This window comes from Brachyhypopomus gauderio, chromosome 1 (assembly GCF_052324685.1).
Source record: "Brachyhypopomus gauderio isolate BG-103 chromosome 1, BGAUD_0.2, whole genome shotgun sequence".
Taxonomy (NCBI): domain Eukaryota; kingdom Metazoa; phylum Chordata; class Actinopteri; order Gymnotiformes; family Hypopomidae; genus Brachyhypopomus; species Brachyhypopomus gauderio.
In genome coordinates, this window is record NC_135211.1 from 34760075 (window position 1) to 34785219 (window position 25145).

General features: G+C 46.2%; 1 protein-coding gene across 8 annotated transcripts; it reads left to right on the forward strand.

Moving 5' to 3' along the window:
- The first annotated feature begins 94 nt into the window (after nucleotides 1–94).
- On the forward strand, nucleotides 95–23185 carry tp53bp2a (tumor protein p53 binding protein, 2a). 8 transcript variants are annotated; one of them, XM_077011546.1, is made up of 22 exons: nucleotides 95–642; nucleotides 6218–6365; nucleotides 8229–8345; nucleotides 9203–9273; nucleotides 9674–9775; nucleotides 9880–10054; nucleotides 10213–10394; nucleotides 10498–10662; nucleotides 11642–11680; nucleotides 13066–13113; nucleotides 13711–13909; nucleotides 14126–14197; nucleotides 15208–15258; nucleotides 15688–15789; nucleotides 15907–16043; nucleotides 16206–16608; nucleotides 17134–17888; nucleotides 18553–18690; nucleotides 18818–18951; nucleotides 19192–19358; nucleotides 21102–21301; nucleotides 21633–23185. In XM_077011546.1, exons 1-22 carry the CDS (start codon nucleotides 616–618, stop codon nucleotides 21672–21674), a joined length of 3474 nt encoding a protein of 1157 aa, XP_076867661.1. In that variant the 5' UTR covers nucleotides 95–615; the 3' UTR covers nucleotides 21675–23185. The 8 variants fall into 8 exon arrangements, with proteins under 8 accessions (XP_076867661.1, XP_076867668.1, XP_076867685.1 ...); XM_077011553.1 differs by having other exon boundaries at nucleotides 11648–11680; XM_077011561.1 differs by lacking the exon at nucleotides 95–642 and adding an exon at nucleotides 1057–1390.
- Nucleotides 23186–25145: the final 1960 nt, after the last annotated feature.

The following is a 25145-nucleotide window of genomic DNA, read 5'->3' on the forward strand; positions in this document are numbered from 1 at the left end:
AATAAAAACAAAACAAATTGGTCGGATGATTTGTGCCCTCGCAACGATGTGGAGGGTGGCAGGGCGGAGCTGAAATTCCAGCGGGGTGAGTCGTGAGTCTCACGTCAGTCTCACGTCAGGCCGGAGCGTGAGAAGAAGGGCAGGACGTGGTGTTAGGAGCTGACGCACAATCGCCAAACTATCCCGAAAGCGTTGACCTGCTGAAATACAAACATTTTGAAAGCTGGATGTAAACCGAGATGCTTGTCATTCGTCCAGTCGATAGGTGTTTTCTTGTCAACGAAAGCGTCGGGTGTTTGTAAAAGTTTGTACATATAAGAGAACAAAGTTTGGGCTCCGCCAGCCTGGCAACGCGGTCGCTACGGTGAGCAGCACACAGGCCCGAGAGCCGCAACAGGTCGCAGGACGGGGGACTATGTGGACACACGGCTAGTGTGACGCTGGATTTACCGCCTTTCCCCCACCATAGCAGTCGGAGAACGAAGGAAAAGGTCTTCGCTAGATAACTAATTTATCTACGGAACATTTAAAGTACTGTAGTGCTTGGCTAGCTCAGCTAGCCGGCGGTGTAAACGGAGTCGCTCAACACACTCCGGTTGAGGAGAAACTGGTTAAATGCGCTACGAGAACAAGATGATGCCGGTAAGTGTCACCTTGTGTCTCATTAACGCGGTTTTGTGCTGTGATCGTTTTTTTTTTTGTTTCACTTTTGTGTCTTTAGAAACAAGGTAAGGCGATTAAATCGTTGCTTAGGCGATCCTAGCTTAGCTGCACGACTGCGTTACGAGTCGGCGGCACGTCCAGGTGGTTGGTGTAGTGTTTGGTATCTGAACACTAACACTACAAATGATCAGAACAGAAAAGGAGGAGAGAAGATAGAAAGATCAAATACAAGAGCGTTGTGGTCGAGGCTCTGTGAACTATGTCCGGTTTTCTGATCTGTCCCGTTTACGCAGTTATCAGGATACTGTCAGGGTAAGTCAGGACACTGCTGCCTGAGCGAAACTTAACGGCTGCTTTGCGAAGTTGTCTAACGCCTGAGAGGAGATGGTCGTTACGATCAAATCCACTTTATTGCTCTCCCCTATGTGTTTCTGTTTAAATGCGAACTCGTTTTTACAATCTACCCTCAATCAAACATGCTGTGTCGTAAGTGCAGCTCCACAGCTCGATTAGGATCGCTTTAAAAAGGAGATTGAGAGAAACGCTGAGCTTGTTTAGTGGTGGAGAACGGAGGCAAACGCACAGTGTTGGGGCAACTGAGCGGGCAGGTGTGGAAGAGTTTGGAGCGATGCCCAACTTGGAGCTGAGAGATGCATCCCCCGTGCTGCAGTGTAGAGAGGCTGCTTGAACACCTCAGCGTTTGGCATGAAGGTGGGCGACGCCGGAGGTAATTTAATCTCGCTTTGAGCGCTTTGATTGATCATCAGATGCATTTCATCTTCACTGATTTATAGATCTGTAATAGTTCGTTGCCAGTCACTGCCATCTGCTCTTTTCGGGGTTTTAAAAACTTACTTGTGGTTCCAGCACTCAAGACAGACCAACTCGCTCGTTCATGTCTGCCGTTTTGACACTGTAATGCTATTTATGTCGGGCTGAGAATGACCTGCCACGTGTGCTTCTGTTGACCTTGACGTGCACCAGCAGCTTCGAGTCTTGACACTGCAGATCTCTGTACAGTTTCTGTGTATCCTGCCTCATTTGAATTCTCACCATGTATTCTCTCCTGGATGTACATTTGCTGGACCACTGCACTGCATTAGCTACATACATGTTCACACAGGCTACATGAACCTAGTTATACACACGGTCATGCAGGCTTGTGTGAACCTGTATATAACCTTTTTTTTTTTACTGGTTGACAGAATTTCACCATGGGCCTCCAGGGATGGTCTAAGTGCACCACAATTGCGTTGAGGCTAGCCTGCTGAAAAGGAGTCGTTCTTGCTCAAATACAATAGAACCAAGAACCTTTCATGGCATGTGTGGGAGAGTATTGTGCATGGACTTCTGCTGAACCCTGATAAGAGATGCTCTCATTTTCTGAGACCTCTTGTAGTGGAGCTGGTTGACAGAGGGTGGTTTGTAATTCTTCACTCCCCATAGCACAAGCCTTTTGTTTTATTGATTACCCTTGCTAAAGGCTGTGATGTAATATGATAATTACGCAGTGGTTGTGTGTGTTTTTATTTATTTTTTTTTTGTTTGTTTTTGCAATGATGGCGGTTGTGTCTGGTCATCTGGGTTAGGAGGGACCCAGAGAGAGAAAATTGGTCCAAATGGAATTCTGTCAAATTCTACTTCTGTCAAATTCCAGTTATATCACTGGAAATAGTAAGAGGTGAATGTCTAAAGATTTTATTTCTGTTGTGGCTTCTATGATGCCAGTATGAGAGAGAACTTGAATTCATAAAAAAATAGTTTTCCTTAATATTTTATACATTTTGATGTTTTTTAAGGCATATTGTCAAATTACATGAGTGAAAACAGTTGGGCAACACATATTTTGTGGTTTTAGCTGTCAGGATTTGAAATGTCATGTTCACTGGCACCAGGCAATTGAAAATGCCAATCCTGGGTACTTCAGATCGACAAGTGTATATCAATTAAAGAACATTTCTAATGTATTAAAAAAAATTTATACTACGCCCAGCAGACACAGAAACATGTTGACAGTCCAGTATTTAAACATGCATTGAAATGTGCGTAACTAGATAGGCAGAAAACCAAGCCTGTAGCCAATAAACAAGAAAGGCCATTGTTTGCAGTGTGAAAAAGCAGATCACATTTCTTGCATCAAGACAATTTTTTTACAGCCTTTCCCCATTCACATTTTGAACTGAAGATTGAAAAGTAGGTTAATTAATGCACGTTGTTCCAGAAATGTTTCCTGCCTTATGGAGTGTGGAAAACATTGTCTCAGTTCTGTAACAACGCTGCTCCAGGCACATTGTGTGCCATTGTTGCAGGAAAAGAGTAACCCACATTTCAGAGAGGGCCACAGTGTTTTGCACAGGGTGTGACCCTGTGTGCTGATGTGTCCCGAGTGCTGGCTTAGATTGGATCTGTTTTGTTTTTTTTTTTAATGGATTGAAATAAACGGGATCCTTGTATATTAATTTATACACACACACACAATTGGCTCAACTTCCTAGAACTTCAGATACACTTCTCTTATAAAGCCAATCAGGGACCTCTTTGACTTTGCGCTCTGGGGCAGTGACAGCGCGTTTTTGCCGAGGGCCGGGCACCTGCTGCTTTCGCCTAATGCAATAGGCCCCCCCGACCCCCATTGACCTCTGCTGTCTGTCTGCCGCCCTGGCCGGTTTCTCTAACTGCCCATAAATCTGTGCCTTCCGTGCTTTTGAGGACGGTGGCAGGCTCCCTTATGCTCCCTGGACTTGTACTGTCCGCCCTTGTGCACTATGAGTGCTTTTCAGAAGTGAGCTTATTATTCTCACATGTACGTCTTTGGGATGTCTCCTTGGGTAACATGACACCGCTGCCCCTACTATACAAGCCTCTGTTGTCATGTTGTGTAACGCTGTGATGTCAGTATCATGCCCTGATAAGCCTCCTCCCCTATACCCCCCCCCCCCCCCCATCTTTCTTGCTGCATCAGCCTTATCAGATGATTTGCTCTTCGATCAAAAACAGAGTTGCTCCAAGAGTAATGAAGTGAGGCTTGTGAGAGGAATGTTGACGCAGTGATGTTCTCCTGCTTATTGGCTATATGATGGTATAATTGACTACATGATTATTTTATATTTGCTGTTTGTTGCAAAGGATAAGGTCAGAATAATTAAGTCACTGGCTTTTGTGTCAACTACAGCAGTGGAGGCAGCCTGCAGTCCTTGATACAACTCTTAGGTGCGCCTGACAGAAAACATGTTGGTGGGTTGCAGCTGCACTTTTTAAAGAGGATCTCGTAATTCTCCACAAAATCAAAGCGTCAAAGTGTCCTGTTACATTGCGCATTTAATCGGTTATACAGACGATTCTTTGAAAGGATTATGATTCCTGGAATAATACCATGTAAATTCAGTTTCTGCGAGTGCCTCTGAAGGCGGCTTTGTTTGTGGTCTAGGCCTTGTAGCCTGAGGCCTTAGCTCTAGGCTCAGCTAATATCTCTGTTGTCTGTTTAATCTGAGGGAGTGACTCAAACATTCCCTCTTCCTGCAACTGGCCATTTTTGTGTTTGTGTCTCCCAACCCCGCATGCCAGCCGCACCATACAGTGCCAGATGAACTCATTCCCTGGAGATCACCCACAGTGACTGGCCTCTGTGCAGCTGGTAGCTCTGGGCCAGGGCTGCCGCCCTGTCACAGGTTTCACAGTTGAAACACATGATTGGATGGTTACATTGCCATTGATTTATTCAAATACCAATCAAAATGCTCGTCCGCCTATTACAACTAGCAACAATTACTTAGTTGCAGGACAACAACATTGTTGATGCTACTAAGAGAAACAATAAGAGTGTGGAGTTCCTGCTAGGATTTGATATTACATTAAAACCTTTTGGTCTTCTCCGAGAGTCACTTTGTTTCAGCGCTTGAAGACAATGCGATAAATGCTCTGCGTATAAGTGAAAATCTAAAACTGATGTTCCCCGGGTTTGCAAAACGGTCCTCCGTGATGCTTCCCCCAGTTAGGACGTCCCACCCTTCCCCCCGCATCATAACGCACATCGTCACCTGCGTCCGAAAGGTTCGGCCTCCCCCGTGTGTGGCCCGGACCAGCTGAAACCTCACAAGCACACCTGCGGACGCTGCCTTTCATCCCCACGCCTCAAAGGGCTTTCCCTGTTCCCAAGAGGTCACGGAGCAGCACGGTGTAATGCTCTCCTCTTTCTTGGCTCAGAGGGCTCTAGGGCTTGGTGGTGGTTTTTCCGTACGCTGAGCAGCCTCCTAATTGGGGAGAAGAGGAGCTTGCCGAACTGCAGCCATTGTCCATTCCTGTTTGCAGCTCGTTGTGCTTCATGAATATTTAACAACCAGTGGCGTGTTGGCCGCCCCCTGAGCTTGTGGGGCCGTTGTCACGTCAGTGCCTCCTTGCACCACTTGTACACACCCGTCAGTTTGGTTTGTGTGTAGATGCTTTTGATCGTGTCTTTGTTTACCTGAAAAAATATCTAGTAATTTTATTTTATTTTTTGAAAGATTTTAGGAAATTTAGGTAGTAGAAATAATGGGGCGGGGGGGAATGTTCCAAAAACATTTTCTAGTTTGGGTTTGGTGCATATTCAATCTTTCAGTCGATTCCTGAGCCGCTGTCCTGTCACTTCCCGTACCCGCAGGACGCTTGGGCCTCCTTTCACGCGCCCGGGGCGGGACGAAGGTCACACGTCTGCTGCAAAACTGCCAACTCCTCTGCAGGCATTCAGAGTCCTGAATGAGCAGTTTGAGGCTCGTTAACTTTACTGCTGAGCGAACGCAGCCGCCTGGCCGTAATTACTCCCCCCACCTCCCCCGGCCCCTCCCCCCCCTCTGTCTCTGCGGTGGCTCCAGTGCCTGGTCTGGCTGGCCCAATGGCTTCACGCGTTTACATCTGCGTTTGCTCAGCCCTGCGACCCTAACCTTTTAAATAGTGTATTAATGTCTTACAACACCCAATCATATCCATTCACATCTTCGACAGTGTCTGAATCTTATTATGTGTACACCATACTTTGTATCCACAGTGGAAGTGACGCAGTACTGCTATCTAGGGATGTGAAAGTACTTAGAGTTGTTTTGGGCATGGATAGAGGCTTAAAGTGACCACCTGGTCTCCCGTTATAGCGGAAAGTTCAATAGGTTGAGTCATTCGGTGAAAGGGGAGTGGGGAGTGGTAGGTCCTTCTGAGTCATGATCCTCAGAGCTCTGCGCTCAGCGGGACGTGCTCCCTTTCGCCGAGGTCCAGCGGCGAGCTGCCGCTACCGCTGCCAAAAAGCGGTGGGCGGTGAGTGGGAAGGGGAGGGCCGGTTCACGAGGGTTTTGCGTGAGCCTGTCGGGTCATCTAAGGAGGCTTTCGTAACCTCTACTGGGCTACTGAACAAAGCTATGTTGTATATGTTCCATTCATACCTGAAGATATGACGTTTATGCATCAGTCTCTTCTATGTTTACGTTCTGAACCGTCAGGTTTGGGAACTTTTTTTTTCTTAGTCCTTCGTCCGAAAAGCTTGTCATGCACTCTCTGACGTCCCGGCTCCTTCGTGTGTGTCTTGCAGATGTTTCTGACCGTGTACCTCAGTAACAATGACCAGCATTTTACGGAGGTGCCCATCACCCCAGAGACGATCTGCCGTGACGTGGTGGACCTGTGTAAGGAGCCCGGAGAAGTGGACTGCCACCTGGCTGAGGTCTGGAGAGGCTCTGGTAAGACATCTGCGGCCCAGACTGCCAGTGTAGACCCTAAAATAAAATAAAAAACAAAACGGGGAAACAAAAATCATAGATATGATTCGAGATATAACTTTGCTGGTACTGATGGCTTTTGATGACTTGTTTTGCTGTCCTTATGTAGAAGGGAAGATGTTTGTTTACTGTTGGTCTAATTGCTATAGAAACTTCTGATGTGTCTCCGCTATAATGCATGTTGCCAAGACACTAGTCGCCTGCAGGTTTAGTCCAAGCCATTCAGAGGTTTTGTGTGCCAATGTGATTTTGTCTTTATTTTGAGACACGAGTACTGTTTTTGGTGTGCTGGGTTGCGTCTCAGCCCAGCCTCAGACTACAAGCACCCTCGGCTCTCGAGTACCTGAGATTTTGCAGTTGCCCGTTCCCATGGTGACACGGCTTTGAGCAAACCAAGTGGCTGTGAGCTGCTCTGAAAGGCCTCGAAATGCTGGCTTATTCAGTGCAGCCCTGTGACATCACCGACGTGGAGTCTTTTCACACGTGACCTCGCATTCACAGCCGAGACCTGGTTTTTGAACAATAACCCCTTTTATAATGTTTGCGCCGGATATTCCGCGAGTCAATGGCGACCTGTTGCGCGGATGAGCACACAACAAAAAGTGTAAGTCAACTCTGAAGCGTGAACGTGACAACCGGCAGACAGTCAGGCTGAAGCAGTTTGGCTGCATTCAAATGAATGATCAGTTGTTTTCTTTCAAAATGAAGTGTTTCCTCATAGTGAGGATACACTTGTAATACAGTTTGGTGACATAAGAGTTATAGTGCTCTGGAGTTATAACACTACACCTGATAATTTGTTGATACCAAATCTGCAGGTGAACCGGTTCACACATTGTTAAAGGGAATTAAAGCGAAACTGCTTTTTGCTGGGTTTATGGTGTGTCTAAACCACACAACATACTTCAGCGTTATTCATTAAGCTGCATATCGGCTTAAATATATACCATGGAAATTCTATCCAAACAAACTGGAACAAGGTGGCCTGTCATGCAGATACTCCTCGTTTCCAGTGTCACAACACCACCACTGGGACGTCCTGGGCTGAAACTGCTCAGAGCCATTGTAAAGGAAAAGGTTGCCATGTAAATATTATGTAAAACTATTCTTCATGCTCCCTCTAAAGATGTATACGTCATACTTCAGGAGAGTTGATCAGCTTATTTCACTGTGGTAAAATGGCGGATGTCTGCCAAAAGCTTAGTTGATCAGTACGTCTTCTCTGATCCTGGCTAATGGTTTAGCAGATATTTCTACTGTAATGACTGAACAGCAGAATGGTTATAGTTGCCAGTATTACTTTTCCCCATAAAACGGACACCAGTTTCACCTGCATGGGTATTATGTATATAGATTTTCGGTGTAAGTCGGAACATACGTACATACTGTATGTAAATAACGTACTGTAAGCACTTATCCTATCCTAACGACGTAGCAGCAAGCTAAAATGGCATACAATGCGACTGGGGTCCTCCTCGGACCTGAGCCACGTAACCGTGTACACCAAACACGAAGTTTGCGTTATGACATTTATGACGCAAAACCACTTAAGTCGAACCACTTAAGTCGAAACAAGGCTTTATATATTAAATGGGAGATGTGTCGTAACCACGAAACATTGTAACTCGAGTCGGGACTGACATAACCAGAGGACCTCCTCTCTCTCTCTCTATATATAATGTAATGTGTGTGTGTGTGTGTGTGTGTGTGTGTGTGTGTGTGTGTGTGTGTGTGTGTGTGTGTGTGTGTGTGTGTGTGTGTGTGTGTGTGTGTGTGTGTGTGTGTGTGTGTGTGTAAACCTGGATTGTGTGTGTGTCCATGCAGAGCGGGCGATGGGAGAGGGAGAGAGGATGCTGGAGTTGCTGCAGCGTTGGGGGGCACGCAGGGGCGAGGTGCGCTTCTTCCTGCGACACGACCGCGCGCCCGGGGGCCGAGAGGCAGGTGAGTCTGTGCTGCCGCTTTGATCACAGGGCAAGACGACCCGCCACGCACGGGGGTCCCGGGCAGAAGCCTGGCACAGGGCCTTTAATAACCTCCCTCGCCAGGGAGGACGGATCAATGCCCAAATACCCTGGGAATCTACTTTACTGGTCCCAGTCTCAGCTGGCCTGTGTGACTGTTTGATTTAATTAAAGTATTCATGTGTAGTCTAAGTGAATAAGGTCTTATTTAAGTGCACACAGGAAATGCTTGTGTTGTCTTCCAGATCTAATGTAATATTATATGTATTTTATTCTTGCTTGGGGGTTCTTCAAGAGGCTTTGGCACTAGCTGTACTTTCCTCAAGATTTGCCCTAATCCTTGTTAACCTGCAATCAAAACGATGTTTAAAAGCATCCTGTGTGCAATGTATCGATGCCAGACGTGGCTGTTAGCCAGAGGGTTCATGGTCTTTATTGGCTTGTGGCTTCATTTCCCTTGATGAAAAGTTTTGGTGGCTTCTTGCTCAGAGCACCATGGTAAACCTGTGGGCCATGGTCCCACACTGTGTTCTCTGTTCTGGTGCACAGAAGCAAGGCCCATTTGCTAATTTTGAGCAATCAAGGTTTTTCTAACCTGCTCACGACCTTGACCTTTACATAAATCCGCCCTTTTGAAAGTGGAGATACTTATTCCCTCCCTCTCCTTCATCACAGCCTCATAGATCAGCCTGCCATCGTCTACAAGGTCCAGCTGGTCTTTCTATCGGTGCAGAGAGTTTGGCGGTTTGTGGTGCAGAGGAGTACCAAACTGACGTTGGTGTGCGCTTTGGAGATGCAGAGGGTTACGAATTGACAGGCTGATTTTCCATTTTGCAGGGAATACCAGGGGCGTAGATCAGAAGAGGAACGGTGTTAAGGGACCGGCTGATAGGAGGATGGAGAACGGGGTGAGTAGCAGAACATTACGTGCTTCTCATCACATTTCCAGTGATCTTCCCTCTGAGACTTTATTTGTTTGCATTGGTGTTTTTGCATTTCTTTTTTTGAAGAAATGTTTTGGGAAGAAGTGTTACTGTGGAACGAGAGGGCTTTAAAGGAATGTGCTGTGAGTTCACGGGAAAGGCGGGCTTGTTTACGGAAACTTTGGAAAGCTTGCCTCGGAATTCTCGTGCGAAAAGCTTTTGGTGAAACACGAGCTTTGTGAGAGACGCGTGTTACTCTGCCACTGCACACATGCGAGTCGTGCGCTCCGCCCGTTTCGGGCTGACATGGAGGCATGCTATGTAGCAGGTGGGGGTTGTGTGGGGGTCGTGTGTCGGGCTGACGCGGAGGCGTGCTGTGTTGCAGGTGGCCGCCCCACGGATGGACATGACTCTGGCTGAGCTGCAGGAGATGGCCGCCCGGCAACAGCAGCAGATCGAGGCCCAGCAACAGCTCCTGGCCTCCAAGGTAGAGAGGGGACATGGGAAAGGGAAGAACCAAGGGGCGGGACAGGGGCGGTCTCCTAACACTGTGCCCCCCCCCCCCCCCCCCCCCCCCCCCCTCCCGTGCAGGAGCAACGTCTGCGCCACCTGAAGCAGCAGGACCAGAGGCAGCAACAGCAGGCGGCCGAGCAGGAGAAGCTGCAGCGTCTCCGCGATAACGTGCAGAAGCAGGAGGCCCGGCTGAAGAAGGTGCGCGCCCTGAAGGGCCAGGTGGAGCAGAAGCGCATCAGCAACGGCAAACTGGGTGAGTGGGCCCGGCCCGGACATACGGTCGCTCCTCCCCCGCGTGGAAGCTTTGTGTTTCCCTGGCTCAGTCCTGTCTGCTGGTCAGACATGGGAAGAGGTTACATGTATTAAAAGTATTGTGTAATGGAACGTGTGTGTGGTGTGTGTGTGTGACAGTGGAGGAGATCGAGCAGATGAACAACCTGTTCCAGCAGAAGCAGCGTGAGCTGGTGGTGGCCGTGTCTAAAGTGGAGGAGCTCAGCAGGCAGCTGGAGATGCTGAAGAACGGCAAAATGGATGCTCTCCACGACAACCAGAGCTCTGTTGCTGAACTGGATCGCCTCTACAGAGAACTTCAGGTGAGCAGCCCGGGACTGTGCGCGTTGTTGTCATTTGGGGAAAGCGTGCCTGTCCGGGGTTCCTGAAGTGCTAATTGGAGACTCCTCTTCCTCACTCGAGCAGCTGAGGAACACCATGAACCAGGAGCAGAACGTCAAGCTGCAACAGCAGCGCGAGAACCTGAACAAGCGCAACCAGGAGGTGGCCGCCATGGACAAGCGTGTGGGCGAGCTCCGTGACCGCCTCTGGAAGAAGAAGGCGGCCCTGCAGCAAAAGGAGAACCTACCGGTGAGCACCTCCCACAACCCCCTGACCCCTTGACCCCGAACGCAACCGAGGTCAGAGTACACACGTATCCGTGACACACACGCGCTTCCGAAAATGTTTCCGTGTCTTAAGCCCTATTGAAGCTTTAGCCGTTAGCACAGTGAGTTAATCCCTGACACAAAAACTACAGGTAGGGAAGTATGAGCCAGGGGGAAAGCGAGCTGGTGTCTTCAGCGTCGACAGATGCGCTCTCTTTTCCTCGTTGTGTGCTCACAAGCTCGTAGGGCAGCTGACTTAGCCTTGATGTTAGCCTTCGGTTAGCACCGCCGCTAGCTCATATTCTTCAGTGCTGGTGAATTTTTGGGCACTGTTGCTTTGAAAAACCTGGATTACAACTGCCGGATGATTTTGGTGCCGACTCAGATTTTCGTAACAGAAATCCCCCCACCAACATTACTTTTGTTTAGAAGAGTTTTGGTTTCTTTGACCCCTACTCTCGGTCTGTAAAACAAAATAAAAAACACAAATGTGTATTTACTGTAGGGCAGAACAACTGGATAATGTAACATTTTTCTCAGCAGCACTACTGCTAATTTAAGCCTGACATATCTATCAAACATAATTTCATATATTTGTAGTAACAAAATAAACTTGTATTATGTTATTGCAACTTTTTTAGACTTCAGTATTGGGTCCATAACGGTTAATAATGCAATTTAAAAACCATTAAATCTTGTTAAGAAGAAAATCGACAGGTTCTTTGCATTATAGACAACTCTGATACTAAAAGGTTTAAAAATTATTTGGTATTGGCATCAAATCCAACGTGCCATAACCTGACTTGTAGTTGGACCTCATAGTTTTTTCGATGGCAGTCTTTGTTTGAATGCTTATAAGGAATAATGTCATGACAGTGGTGAGAGAGAGTTGACTCTACCCTCAAGCTTTCATAACGTGTCCTGTAGAGGATGCAGTTAAAGACAATTGTCTTTCTTCTAAGCCACAGATCTCGAGCTTCTTAGACCCTGCACAGATTAAAGTAAGATGTGTTTTATTTTTGTTTGTTTTGTTTACTTTTGTAATTATTTCTGTGGTTTTCTGGGCATCTCGCAAATTAAACGAGATTTTCCCCTCTAACTGATTGTGATTGTAGTGGTAACCCACATAAAATTAACTAACTAGTTTAGTCTCTGATGTAGGTTTTTGTGTGTGCACACAGTAATTTCTCAAGAATATATTTGGTTGGAAATAGAGATGTTGCTCAGGCAAGCTTGCCTGACTAGGTTACATCAACACACTCTTCTCACTCCATGTTATGCTACAAACCTGTAATCTCTGAATGCTGCCGTGCTTGTAATCTGTATTACTTAACCTGTATTAATCTTTTGTTTTGTGGGTTGCTGTCTCTCTTCTTAGCCTGTTTGGTCCATCATGACCCTCAACTGACTTTTGACATCACTTTCAAAAATTGGGAAGATTCGTTTCTCTCCACGGCAGTTAATTAAATATTGCATCAGTGAAATTGCTCAATTCATTCATTAGCCAGTTGATTTCCCCACTGGAGATTGCATTAACATTTTTGCCTGAAGGCTAAATTACACCTTGGATTAAGGAGCTAATGAATTAATGGAGTCTTTTAAAATAATTATTTCAATTTGATTCTGCTTTGGTTTATTGGTGGTTGGTTAACAATTATCCACATCCTTTCCATCTTGGTGACTTCACATTTGCACTTCTATCGGTCTGCCTGGACGATGTGTCTGTTTATGAGAAAAGGAACCCTCTGTACTAAATGAAAACGAGCAAACCTTGCAACTCCAATCAAATTTCGCCAAGTCATTGAAGACTTTGCCTTTGCACCTATTAAAGCAACTAGGTCAGCATCCCAGCTCAACGAAGCTGCTTTGCTAAAGACACTGCTATGTGCGTCCTCTTTAAATGCGATGTTAATCCTGGTTTTTGTTGACGGTCACTACACCTTTCGGTCTGATGGCCAAGTAAGATACGGACCCTGCCTCTTAATCTCCGCCTCTTACAAAGCCTCGCCTCCTTCTACAGTCTTAAACCTATAGCGTTGGAGGTGGCCTGAAAGAGAGCAGAGGTGCTCTCTGTGCATCCCATGGCCCGTTTCTTTCTGGGGCGCCCTGCGCAGAATCTTAATGACTCGGCTTTTTTCACACTAACACAAAGATTACGGTGTCCCCTTCGTTGCCCCACCTCACCGCCAAGGGAACTGGCGGTGTCTCTACACGACCTTCTTTTAATCCGTTCACTTCCTTTTTGCCCCTGACTCACGCCAGACTAACACAAACTTCATCCTGCCCTCTCGTCTCGGTCAACGCGACCATCTTTTTTTTAAGAGAAAGGCAAGAGTGTTCGTCTTTTTGAAGTCGCTGAAGTTTCCTTGTTCTCGTTTCTCTCAAGAATGACTTTCCGGTTAAGGAGAAGCCTTCCAAAGACGCCCCCGTCAAGGTAAAACCATCGTCATGGATGTTGTTACTAGTTTCATCCACCGAGTTGATGAAATGTGTCAGTGGAGAGGGAAGAAAGGTATTCTTTCTTTCTGACATGAAATCTGTGCGAGTTGAGCCGATTTCAGTCGGTTTATATTGCAATTTACGCTTCATCTGCCCATGGTTGAAAACCCGTCTTGGCAGTATTGGAGATTCAGAGCTGTTCGCTAGTAATTTTGCTGATGTGTTGCTTTTGAATCGAGAGGGTTTACGTGTACATGGGCTTCCTCAGAAGCGCAAGAATGTAGGTTTGTCTCAGAAGATACAGTATGTCCTGCTTGCCACAATGAATTGTATTTTTTTTATTATCATTGGTTCATTCATTAAACATGCATGTGCTGTTTTTCCCCTTCCTGACTTGGTGCCAAAGGCAGTATCATAAATGTTTGTAAGACTGGAGTTGTAAACAATAAAATTGCCAGTAGTGCTAAACACTTATGAGCTCTTGGAAGTGTATAAAACTATTATCCCATTACATTTATGCAGTGGTTTTCTGTCTTTTTATTTCTCCTTTCGGTCCGTTATTTTTCTGTATTTAACCCCCGTTACCCCGCAGGTGCCTCCCGACGGCCAGGCGCCTCCGTCGGTGGTTCCGTCCCGGGTTGCGGCGGTGGGGCCGTACATCCAGTCGTCCACCATGCCCCGTGGCTCGGTGAGGCAGGAGCTGCCGGTCAAGCCCACCTACCCCGACGGCACGTCCACGCTGCCTGCTCAAGAAAGGGGCGTGGCCCTCGCCCAGGGGAAACTTGCCGCAGGTGAGCCAACCAAACGACGGCCATAAGTGTGCGTGTGAAATCCAACATGACGTCGGATACCTGCTCGGTTCTTGGGTTTGGGCGGAAGCGCTCCCCTGATAATAGTTTTTAGTTTCGTAGCAAGTTCAAGCACAAGCAGGGGCAGAAGTGTGTTTGGGGATTTGGTTTGTCATGCCTGGTGTGTGAAGCTTAAGTTTGGCAAATCTGCATCCACAGCAGGAGAGGAGCGTTCGGGATCGTCATTAGAAAGGGTGGAGCACAGTGTTGATGTAGCGCTCAGCTTTGACGGTAGCTACGCTGGACTTTGGTGTGCTGTGATGCTGTGGGCCATATTTGACTTCCCTCTCTTTCTCCTCTCTCTCCTTCTCCTTCCCTCTGTCTCTTTTTTTGTCTCTGTCTTGGAAACAAAAAAATCTTACAGACTGGATATAGCCACCTAATCCTCGTCAGTATTTTAAGGATTTACAGCCAGATGAAGAAATTATTTGCCCGCATTCAGATTGGTACTTGTCATTAAGGATGATGGCTAGTGAAATTAACAAAAATGTGCAAAAATGTATTCATGTCCTGGCATAAGTCACCTTGCTGTTATCTCCAGCCTGTGCCTCCCACCTCTAGAGGCCTTGATGCCACGACTCTGACCTGTTATTGGTACTTCATGAATCCAGAATCATTGAGAGACCAATGGCATTTGACGTTGGCCTACAATGAGACTGCTTGTCTAAAAAGGCCAATTTGCCCTACTGCCCTACTGTGACCAACTGCTCTTGCCTTTGCGTCTCGTAGGGAAATGTCAGAGTTGATCGTCTACGGAAACAGCCCTCCAAAAACTCATTAAAAATGAAGGTGCTGAGGTCTCCTTCGAAGCAATGGTTGATAAAAAAAAACAGCACCAGAATGTTTGTTTGTTGACCTCCAAAAGCCCCCCCTTCCTTGCCCTCCTTCCATGCCCCCCTCCCTTTCCGTTACTCTGTTGCCCTGTTATCCTCCATGTGCTCTGTTTGGGGTCAGGCAGGAGTTAAACGTAACAGGTTTTCACTACTCTGCCACGCTGTTGCGCTCACCGCTAAAGAAGGAGAGGATGTCTGAGAGGACAGGCAAGACGGAGCAGATCCCTCTTATTTTCTTTGGTTTAGTGGGATATTCAGCACACACACACACACACACACACACACACACACACACACACACACACACACACACACACACACACACACACACACACACACACACACACACACACACTGTCCCAGTGCTTCTTGTGTTCAGTTTTTGTCTGTGCTTTGCATTTTTCTTAGAAGCAATGTTCTTGCTTAAGCCACTGAAAGAGCTTCGGGACAAAAGAAAAGGTACACTGCTGTTGTGCTGCGTTGGCGTGTGTGCGTCTGAGAGAGAGAGAGAAACAACAAACTGAACTGCGTTTGGCTGGAGTTTTGGCATGCTGAAACTGAGTGCTGTCTCTCTTTTAATAGTGTTTGCATTTTGAAGCAGCACATTGGCTGTATTGCTGTAGCCCATTTTCTGTTGCTATCCGAGTATAGCAAATGTTCCAAACCCTGGAAGATTTGCTGTCCTTCAATTTATTTAATTTCTCTTTTTGCATCCAGAAATTTCTCTGCTGGAAACCAAATGCTTTCTCTATGCAATGCAAGCTTCTGTGAACTCTGACTTTTATTTTGTAATTATTTTGGCACTTTTATTTTGGAGTGCAGCCCTCTCTCCAATCCTCTCTCAGCCTTGTCTGCTTTACCTTCATCCGCTGCTGTTTTGTCCTTCAGGGCTGCAGCCAACGAAGTGGGGTGGCCCCGGTTCAGAGCCCATCTCCACCCATGCTGCCTCCACCCTCCCCCGCGTGGCGAGCCAAGGCGCGGCCGAGCAAGGTGATCCCGCCCCACCTCATTTTAATAGCCTAATGACTCTGCTGGAACACGCCCAGGGTAGGGCGGAGACTAGCCATGCCGCGAATAACAATGGCCATCCTTCCGGCATCCTCGCAGATGACGCGGAGGTGCTGATACGGGCTCAGCTTCAGGACCGTAGGGCACGCCCGGTCTCCATGTTCGAGGCCGCCGAACCACCGGCTGCAACCTTGCGCAAGAATCAAAGCAGCGACGACCTCGTCAGGGACGCCCAGGTAACCCGTTGCCCCTACGGACTTGGAGATATGATGTAGCCTGCCCAGTTGAATGTGCTAACATTGAGCCTAGGAAGTAGTGAGTCTGTAATGTATGGCTGCCTTGCACTGTTTTTTTTTCTGTCTTTGTGTTCTCTCATCCCTTATTTTTCCTGTGTGCAGAATGGCGTTAAAACCATGGTCAAGGTTCCGCCTCCGGTGCCGAGCAAACCCAGGCAGGTCAATCTGCCCTCCGGTGTTCAGATGGAGAACAGCAAGCTGTCCCTCAAGAGCAAGCCGTCCAATCAGCAGCAAGGCCCCCATGGCCGTGCTGCCCTTACCCCCTCGCAGAGCAGCACCTTGCCCCTGCCCTCCAAGCAGGAGGCCCCGCCGGCTGCCACCGTGCGGCCCTTCACCCCAGAGCTCCCGGGGGCAAAGGATCCGGGCGGGCAGGCCTTGCCCAAACCTCAGACGCTGGCGGCCAGCTCCATCTACTCCATGTATACGAAGCAGCCGGGCAAGGGCCTCCAACCGGGGGTGCAGGGGGCCCTGAGCCGCTCCCAGAACCGCAACAACTTCGTCAGCAGTGAGTGTGATTTTTCAGAGCGTGGGGTTTTAGCAGGTTTTTTTTTGCCAATTTGCTGCAAGTGAGGGATCCTGTCAGGGGCCAAGTATAACAAAAGTCAGATGTTTAGGATTGATAACTGCAGTAAATGGCTGTGCTACATGTAGGTTTCTGTCATATTTCTGAATCCTTTGGTTACAGTCGATGAATTCCTGGTTACATGTGCATGTTGCATGGTAACCTGCTAAGGTGCCAGTCTACTGTAGTGCCAGTGGTGAATCAGCACCGGGAATTCTTTTTAAGTTGGGGATTCAACCGAATCCAGGAATCTTAAATATTTCAGTTTATTTCCAATGTAAAGCCCTGAAAGGCCTTCCACATCTTTTACTTCACACTTTGTTACCTCAAATGAATCCACATCCATTTTTTACTCTGTATATTTGTGCTGCTTTGTGGTTGGTTCAGCTTTTCTCCATCACTCCCTGAAGCATGTTTCCTGTGTTAGCCCCGATCATCACTCTTCTGTCTCCTCTGCTGTGTGTTCAGTGTACTCGAAGCCGTTGATTCCACCTGGCCCACAGCCGCAGCACGTAGAGAACCCGTACCTGGAACGTCCCGGCGGTGCCGATGCGGAGACCGCCTCCGTTGGGAACGGTGGCCCCGCCCCCGAGAACCAGGAGCCCGAGCGCGTGCCCAGGCCCCTGAGCCCCACCAAGCTGCTGCCTTTCATCTCCAACCCGTACCGCAACCAGAGCGACGTGGACCTGGAGGCGCTCCGGAAGAAGCTGTACAACGCTCCGCGGCCTCTTAAGAAGCGCAGCTCCATCACGGAGCCCGAAGGGCCCGCCGGCCCCAACATCCAGAAGCTCCTCTACCAGAAGACCACGCTGGCTGCCATGGAGACCACCGTGACCTCCCCCGGCCCTGCAGAGGAGGAGGTCGCCACTCTTCCCGACCCCGTCGTCCCCGAAGGACCCGTGCCGGAGGAGGAGCCGGAGCGGCCGCGGTCTGACCCGCCAGCACCTGTGACAGTGCTGAGGATTGACGGCGAGGACTTTGTCCCGCCACCGCCGCCCCCACACCCGGCCCCACGGCCCGAGGACGCCCTCCTGCCCCCGCCGCCTCCCCCCGTGATGGAGGACCAGGTGCTCGGGCTGCCGCTGCCCTCAGATGGCTACGCGGAGGAGTTCCCCCCGTACCCTCCTCCTCCGTATCCCAGCGGAGCTGAGCAGGAGGCTCTGGGAGAAGACACCTTCAGCATGAAACCTCCCGAAATCACGGGTCAGGTTCCACTACCCCCTGTAAGTCCCCATGAGTCTTGGCTTCCACACAGCACACAAGTCAGGAAACAAAGGCTTCCATTTTGCTCAGTTAAGCTACACTTGCATGTCTCTGGTGAACGCATGTGAACTTGGGCATAATCTAGGTGCTTCCACCATAAATAAGCCCATTGTCGATCTCTTGCATTAGAAATGGAGGTGGTTCTATTTATTGCCCTGTAATTGGACACACCAACGGAACCTTTGTGTAAGCATTCCCTCACTGAACTGAACATTTAGTGTTTTCCCCTTTGCTTCTACATGCATGCAGAGTTCACTATTCCTCCATGAAGGCTCTATTGACTTTCTTAAAGCGGCTTTGCTAAATAAGGCCTACGCAGCTGCGATAAATAAAACACTTTTACCCGAATTTACCCTTTAACGAGCCAGTTTCCACTATTTCTTTGTTGGGGAAGGAAAAACTATAATCATCTTACCCAATCCCATTATGCAAAGCCAGTGCATTACAGCACTAGTTCAGTCTTTGCAAATCCTTCGAGATGTAGGAGCAATAGGGGTTTCTTGGTTCAAGGCAGAGGAAGGTCCCACCCCGACATTCTCGATGAGGCTGGGCCAGATTGCCATGTCCCCACGAGGAAGACTGCTCTCCCTGCCTAAACTAAGCATCTACTATTCACCCCCCCAGGGCAAACGGACGAACCTGCGGAAGGCTGGGTCTGACCGCATCGATCACAACATGCGGGTGAAATTCAACCCCTTAGCCCTGCTGTTGGACTCCTCCCTGGAAGGAGAGTTTGACCTTGTGCAAAGGATCATCTATGAGGTGACTTGATTCATTCCTTTGCTATGTCTCCCTCTTGAAAATCCCAATTTTTTTGTGTGAGTTTTTTTTCTGTATGTGTTTTCCAAAGAGGAAATGAGGCTCTTTCTTCCCTCCCTCCCCCATGCAGGTTGAGGACCCGAGTCAGGCAAACGACGAAGGCATCACGGCGCTGCACAACGCCGTGTGCGCCGGCCACACCGAGATCGTCAAGTTCCTTGTGCAGTTCGGAGTCAACGTCAACGCTGCCGACAGCGACGGCTGGTGAGTCACTTTAATTTTAGCCAGGCCCGTTCATCCGTAATTTAACCACATCTTCATTCCTGTTTGGACATTTGTCTCCAGAAAACATCATTGCATTTAATTTTGTAGCCGCCAACTATAGTATGAACTCACCCCACGGCAGTGAAATGTAACAAAATGGCGAAACAGTGGTAAACGTAACTGTGGCATCAAAGTGCGTGCGTGTGTGTGTGCGTGCGTGTGTGTGTGTGTGTGTGGCAGGACCCCCCTGCACTGCGCTGCCTCATGCAACAACGTGCAGGTGTGCAAGTTCCTGGTGGAGTCCGGCGCCGCTGTCTTTGCTACCACCTACAGCGACATGCAGACGGCTGCGGACAAGTGCGAGGAGATGGAGGAGGGCTACACCCAGTGCTCCCAGTTCCTCTACGGTGTGTACGCCCGCCACGATGCTCACCCGCTCTGGTCACGTGGATGGAGCATTTACGGAAAATATAACATTGCTGGAGCAATCTTTTTTTTTTATTTTTTTTTATTTTAAACTTTACACTGTATCTTAAATGAGGTATGCTGTTTATTGATAATACTTCATTATTTAACCAGATGTTGCAGAAGTGAACCATGGTAGATCAGTGCTAAGCATCATCACAGAGTGGATTTATTCAGCAGCTAAGAACTGACTTATTTACTTGTCTGATGACAGCATTACAGTTCTTTTTAGTTTTTAGTGACTTATTGTCTAATACAAAAACAGCATTTTTACAGTTATGTATGGTGGCCCACTATGAAAATTATCATCCTATAATTGTTCCATAGCTGTAAACCTATAAACATTTTAGAATTGGGTTCAGAACCATTTGCTGCTGGTTGTATAGTGTTTTTTGCTCCCATGAGTTTGTCACCATCTGTGTTAGCTAAAAGTTAACCAGTTAGCTAGCACCGTTAGCTGCGTAGCTAGCCTATTTTTTAGGTTCACCCAAAGAATTAATAATTTATTATTATTAGTGTTGCTGTGAATTGTATTTGCCAGGACAGCATGTTTTGTTTCTGTCCTGGGCGGTTTTCATACGGATTTTCTCAGGCATTACACAATTACCTTACACTACTAAATGCAGTGATGGCTTAGTTACCTTGAAAAAGTAATCCGATTACTGATTACTCCTTTAAAAAGTAACTTGGTTACGTTACATCTTACTTGATTTTAAAAGTAACTGCATTAGATTACGAGTTACTTTAGTAGTTACATTCAGCAGCAAAATTAGTTTTTCCAATACTCACATTATTGGAAGTGCATTTTTAACAGTAACAATGTATCTCCTGACATTTAAATAATGTAACTCTTGACATTACGTTTGTGTTGCTACGTGGTATTATTTGTAAATGTATTTGCAAACGTAATACAAGCGAACTATTCAGTCAGATAGCTATTTGTTGTGAAATTAAATACAATTACAATTTCAAGCATTTTTAAGTACATTAGCCAAAATTCCAGCACTTTTCAAACCTGGAACACAATGCAACATTAAAATTGGTCAAGTAAATGCCCCTTCCCCTGTTTTTGAGGGGTATTTCTTTACACTACCACATATCGTTACGGAGAACACTGAAAAGAGTGACGTTCGCGACGTTGCGCAGCATGCGGAGTCAAGCGCTACGGTCAGACGCAAAAGTAGAACTGAGCCAAGAAGAAACAAAAAATCTATAGTTTTACTAAGGAAAATAAAAATATTAATGCACAGTTACTTTGATAAGTAACTTTAATCTGATTTCTGGACTGGAAATATTACTCATTATTAAGTAATGCTTTACTGACATCGCTGATTACATGTGCTTAAATAGATCTTTTTGATTATATTATATGTTTCAGTTTATTTGAATTTGTAATAACATTGACTAGTGCACGTTTTGACTAATGCCATGTGTTTTCATTTTAGTATTTTCACTCCTCTCATATCTCTTTAACAATATAAAGCATTTGAGCTGGTAATGCCCTTGTTTATTTGTTTTAAAACATGCTAAGCTTCTATTATCTAATTTCACATATTGATCTGATGCAGTAATTCCCACGCCCATTCACGCGCCGTAAAATGCACCGTGCTTGGCCCGTATCCTGGGGTGCGCGACGTGTCCCTCTGACCTCGCGTTGACCTGTATCTTCGTGTCTGCCCCTCCAGGAGTCCAGGAGAAGATGGGCATCATGAACCGAGGCGTGGTGTACGCTCTGTGGGACTACGGCAGCGAGGAAGGCGACGAGCTCCAGTTCGGCGAGGGCGACTGCATGACCGTGCTGCGCAGGGAGGACGAGGACGAGGTCGAATGGTGGTGGGCGCGCATGGGAGACCGAGAGGGCTACGTCCCTAGGAACCTGCTCGGGGTGAGTGGGAGGGGCCACACATGAGGGGTGGAGCTTACCATGGCTCCTTAATAGTGAATCATTTTTATTTGCAAACGAAGCGTCTTGTCAACTATATAACTGACTTATTATGGTGTCATCTAACCCCTACTGAGCTAAAATAAATAAAAATAAAACCTTACAACTTGTTTTCTGTTCCAAATTACAATATGCTGTTCTGTCTGTGAATATTGATTCAAGCTCATATCTGAAGGTAAATCTAGTGGAATAACTAAATATTAGTACTATGTAATCATATCAATATTTCTTTTACTCAGTACATCTGTCTGCTTATCCATGTTTCTCTAAACAGCTGTATCCAAGAATAAAACCCAGGCAACGGAGCCTGGCTTAAGCGTGCCTGAGCCCAAGGGCGCGCCATGCCATGGGACATCACGCAGTAGGACGTTTCTGTGCTGCTCAGAGACGGGCGGACACACCTCCCGTCCTCCACAACCACACTAAGGACTAGTCCCAGAGGACTCCCAGTCACATGAAGAGACCAAAACATGAAGGATTTTTTTTTCTTCCCCCAGAAGAACAAAAAGGAAACAACTTGCAAGCCACACTCCACGCTTCAGATGGGTTTAGGAACGCTGACTCTTCTAGCTTGTCTGAAGCACTTTTTTTCTAAGCCTATTTTTTGTTTTTTTTATTTTTTTTATTTTACTTCTTCCCCTGCCTAAAACATCCCTCCCCTGTCTGTTTCCTACTCTCTCAGCGTTACACTAACTACCTTAGTCATCTAGTGAGATTTGCCTCTAGAATACAACTGAGTAGTACTCTGACGGGAAGAGTTTTTTTTGTGTGTGTGAGTGAGTCTGATATTTGCGGAGGACGAGATTATCTCCAGCTACTCTTTCTCTACATTTCTTGGGGGGGATTTGTTATACGGATTTTATATACAGAGGTTTCCTTTATCTATGTATCCTCTTGGCTGTCAAATCAACGTGGAACGATTGAGCCTGTTAAATACATTGTAGTATGGACAGGCGGTCTGTTCTTTGGACTTTTTTTTTTTTACTTTACTGTAATGTCTTAATGTAAACCATGAGCCGTAAAAAATTAACTGTTTAGCTAATGAAAGTAGAATCTTTGAGAATACAAAACTTGTTAGAGCAGTGTACATGCCACAAGTTTTTTTTCTCTACCTTTAAATCCCTAACATTATGCCAATCTGATGCATTGGAATACTTCAAATCACATTTTAGAACTTAGCCACACTGTTTTATATGTAAGACACCACACCTCAATTTGGTAATAAGTATAACATCAAGTCAGTGATTGTGCTCTATCAAGATATATGCTCGAAGGTGAATTCAGAGAAATCCTCACACTGTAGACTCTTATTTTGGTCATTAGTGATCTAAAACAACTGCTGTTACCTTTGGTCAGTATTCGTTTGCCACAGAGTCTCTGCGACTCACTGTTTTAACACTAAGACTGCCTTGAGGAATGTGATCTTTAGAGCATCTGAATTGCTGGAGTGTCAGATGAAGTGAATCTGTTTCCCTCTCTGCTCTCAGGTGACCAAATAAAATGATCTTCCTTGTATTTGCCGTTCTACCAGGCCAGTTCAGCAAAGACCTGCTCATTTTTCAATACCTTTAAAGAGCTTTGCTCTGTAGTATAGGCAAGTGTTTGGGGTCACCATTTTATCAAGCAATTGATGGTGACATCATAGAAGTGATACAGTATGTCTGAATTTTTCCACACATTTTTCTAATTAATATTTTTAGTATATCTTGTTCCACGGTTTTGTTTAACACATTTTTAGCATCTGCCACTGTCAAAGAAAATGTATTTATTATGTTATTTTACTGTTGTGATCTGTAACCTCACTCCATCATAAAACACTACACGCTACATCTTTGTGTTCTCTTGGTCGATGAGTACTTTTTTATACTTAAAGATTTCAAGGAAATCTGCAGTATTTTAAATGGTCGTGAGATGAATGCATGACCTTGTGGGTAAATAATGTGAGGTCGGGCAAGAAAACACAATAAAATAACAAGCCAACCTGATTGCAAACCATAATCATTTAGATAGATAGACAGATAAGCTTGAAGTTATCTGCTTTATGTCCTATCCAGGCAGGAACAGACTGACCAAAAAAAAAAAACCCCCAACTCCAACCTTTTCCCATATAGGGCCCACCAGAACGAACACACACACAGCGTTGTCACCATACCATCTCACAATACTGGTCAAGGTACTCTTGTTTATTATTGCAAGCATTCATATGATGTACTACAAGTATTTACAACCTGTGATGTATTTCATGACTGTGCTTGAGGTGACTATTTTACCATGCTCTCGGGTTTGACAGTGCTTTGCTGGAAGTATGAGATTAGACAAGTGTGAAGAACAAATGATGATAAAATATTATTCCTGGCTCAGCTACAAACAGAGCCAACTCAAATCACTCTACCATAAAAATGATTTATTTTGCCTTGTGTTGTCATTCACTTTTGTAAACTAGAGATTATTGGAATGTGTTGAGTGGCGTAACGCAGGCTAATAATGCAGGCGTAGTTCTTACTGTTTCTCAGCAGAAAAGGTACATTGACGTTTCATTTCACTAGTTTGATGTTCGTTTAGAACATTTGAACATTTTAAACTGTTGGACAGTAAAGTAGATCAGCCCCAGTACCCTAGAGGTTGCTTTGAGTTTGCCAAACATCCCTGATGTCATGCACACCATCCTCTACAGCACATATGTCAAAGCCAAGGCCCGCGGGCCAGATCCGGCCCGCGAATTGATTATCTATGGCCCCCTGGACGATATTTAATTACTATTAGAACCGGCCCGCAGGCCACAGCCACCCGCTGGTGTTTTGCACGCACAAACACTACATTCCCCACAATGCAACGGTAGCCCGCGAAGTCACTGCAGCGCGCACAAGCGGTCAGCGCGGCGAAAATAACGTAATCGCAGTGGCTCAGCTCGTGCGCGAGCGTCTCGCGCGCTGTCGATTCGCGAGGTCGTGAATCTCTCGAATTTTGTACTTTGCGCGCGCCGCGCCTCAGCGCAATGAACAGTCATGTTTGCAGGGTTCATACATCTTTATAAGGTGGAATTAAAGCACTTGTACGTCACTTTCAAGGTTCATTTCAATATTTCCCAGCACGTTAAACTTAATTAAGTTAAATATTTATACATATATTCGAAATGATTCGAAATAATTCGCTTTTTATTCACATTATTTAATGGTTGTTTATTTTCAAAACGCCCAATATTAACGTCTTCACGTTCTCTCATGTTTCGTCCTGGAATTACAAGATACAAGAGAACTGTTCAGTCAGATAGTTATTTGTTGTGAAACGAAGTAGTTACAATTTCAAGCATTTTCAAGTACTTTAACTTAAATTCCAGCACTTTTCAAACCTTTACTTTATTCATGTTTGCTTGTTGAAAAATATTTTCACTTGAAAATAAGAAAATATTGCTTTATTCATTTAAGCATTAAATAATATACACTGTGTTAGGTCTTGGTTCAATAGGCTATGTGCAATCATTTTAATATCCTTTAATAAACATTGAACCAGTCCGGCCCTCGGCTTGTAGCAAATTTGTTTTTTTGGCCCTCGGTGTATTTGACTTTGACATCCCTGCTCTACAGTCACACAAGTAGGCGGTGAACATGTGAACTAAAATAGGCAATGTTATTAGGACTAATGATGTTTGTAAATATGTGTTTGGATTGCTAGACCAAACCTGCTATACAGGAAATTGCTGGCAGCGTTTTGCCTGTAGATGGTACTGTTCCACAACTCCAGCACCATTGTGGGTGGGGGGCACAGCAAATACATTTACAAATGTCTG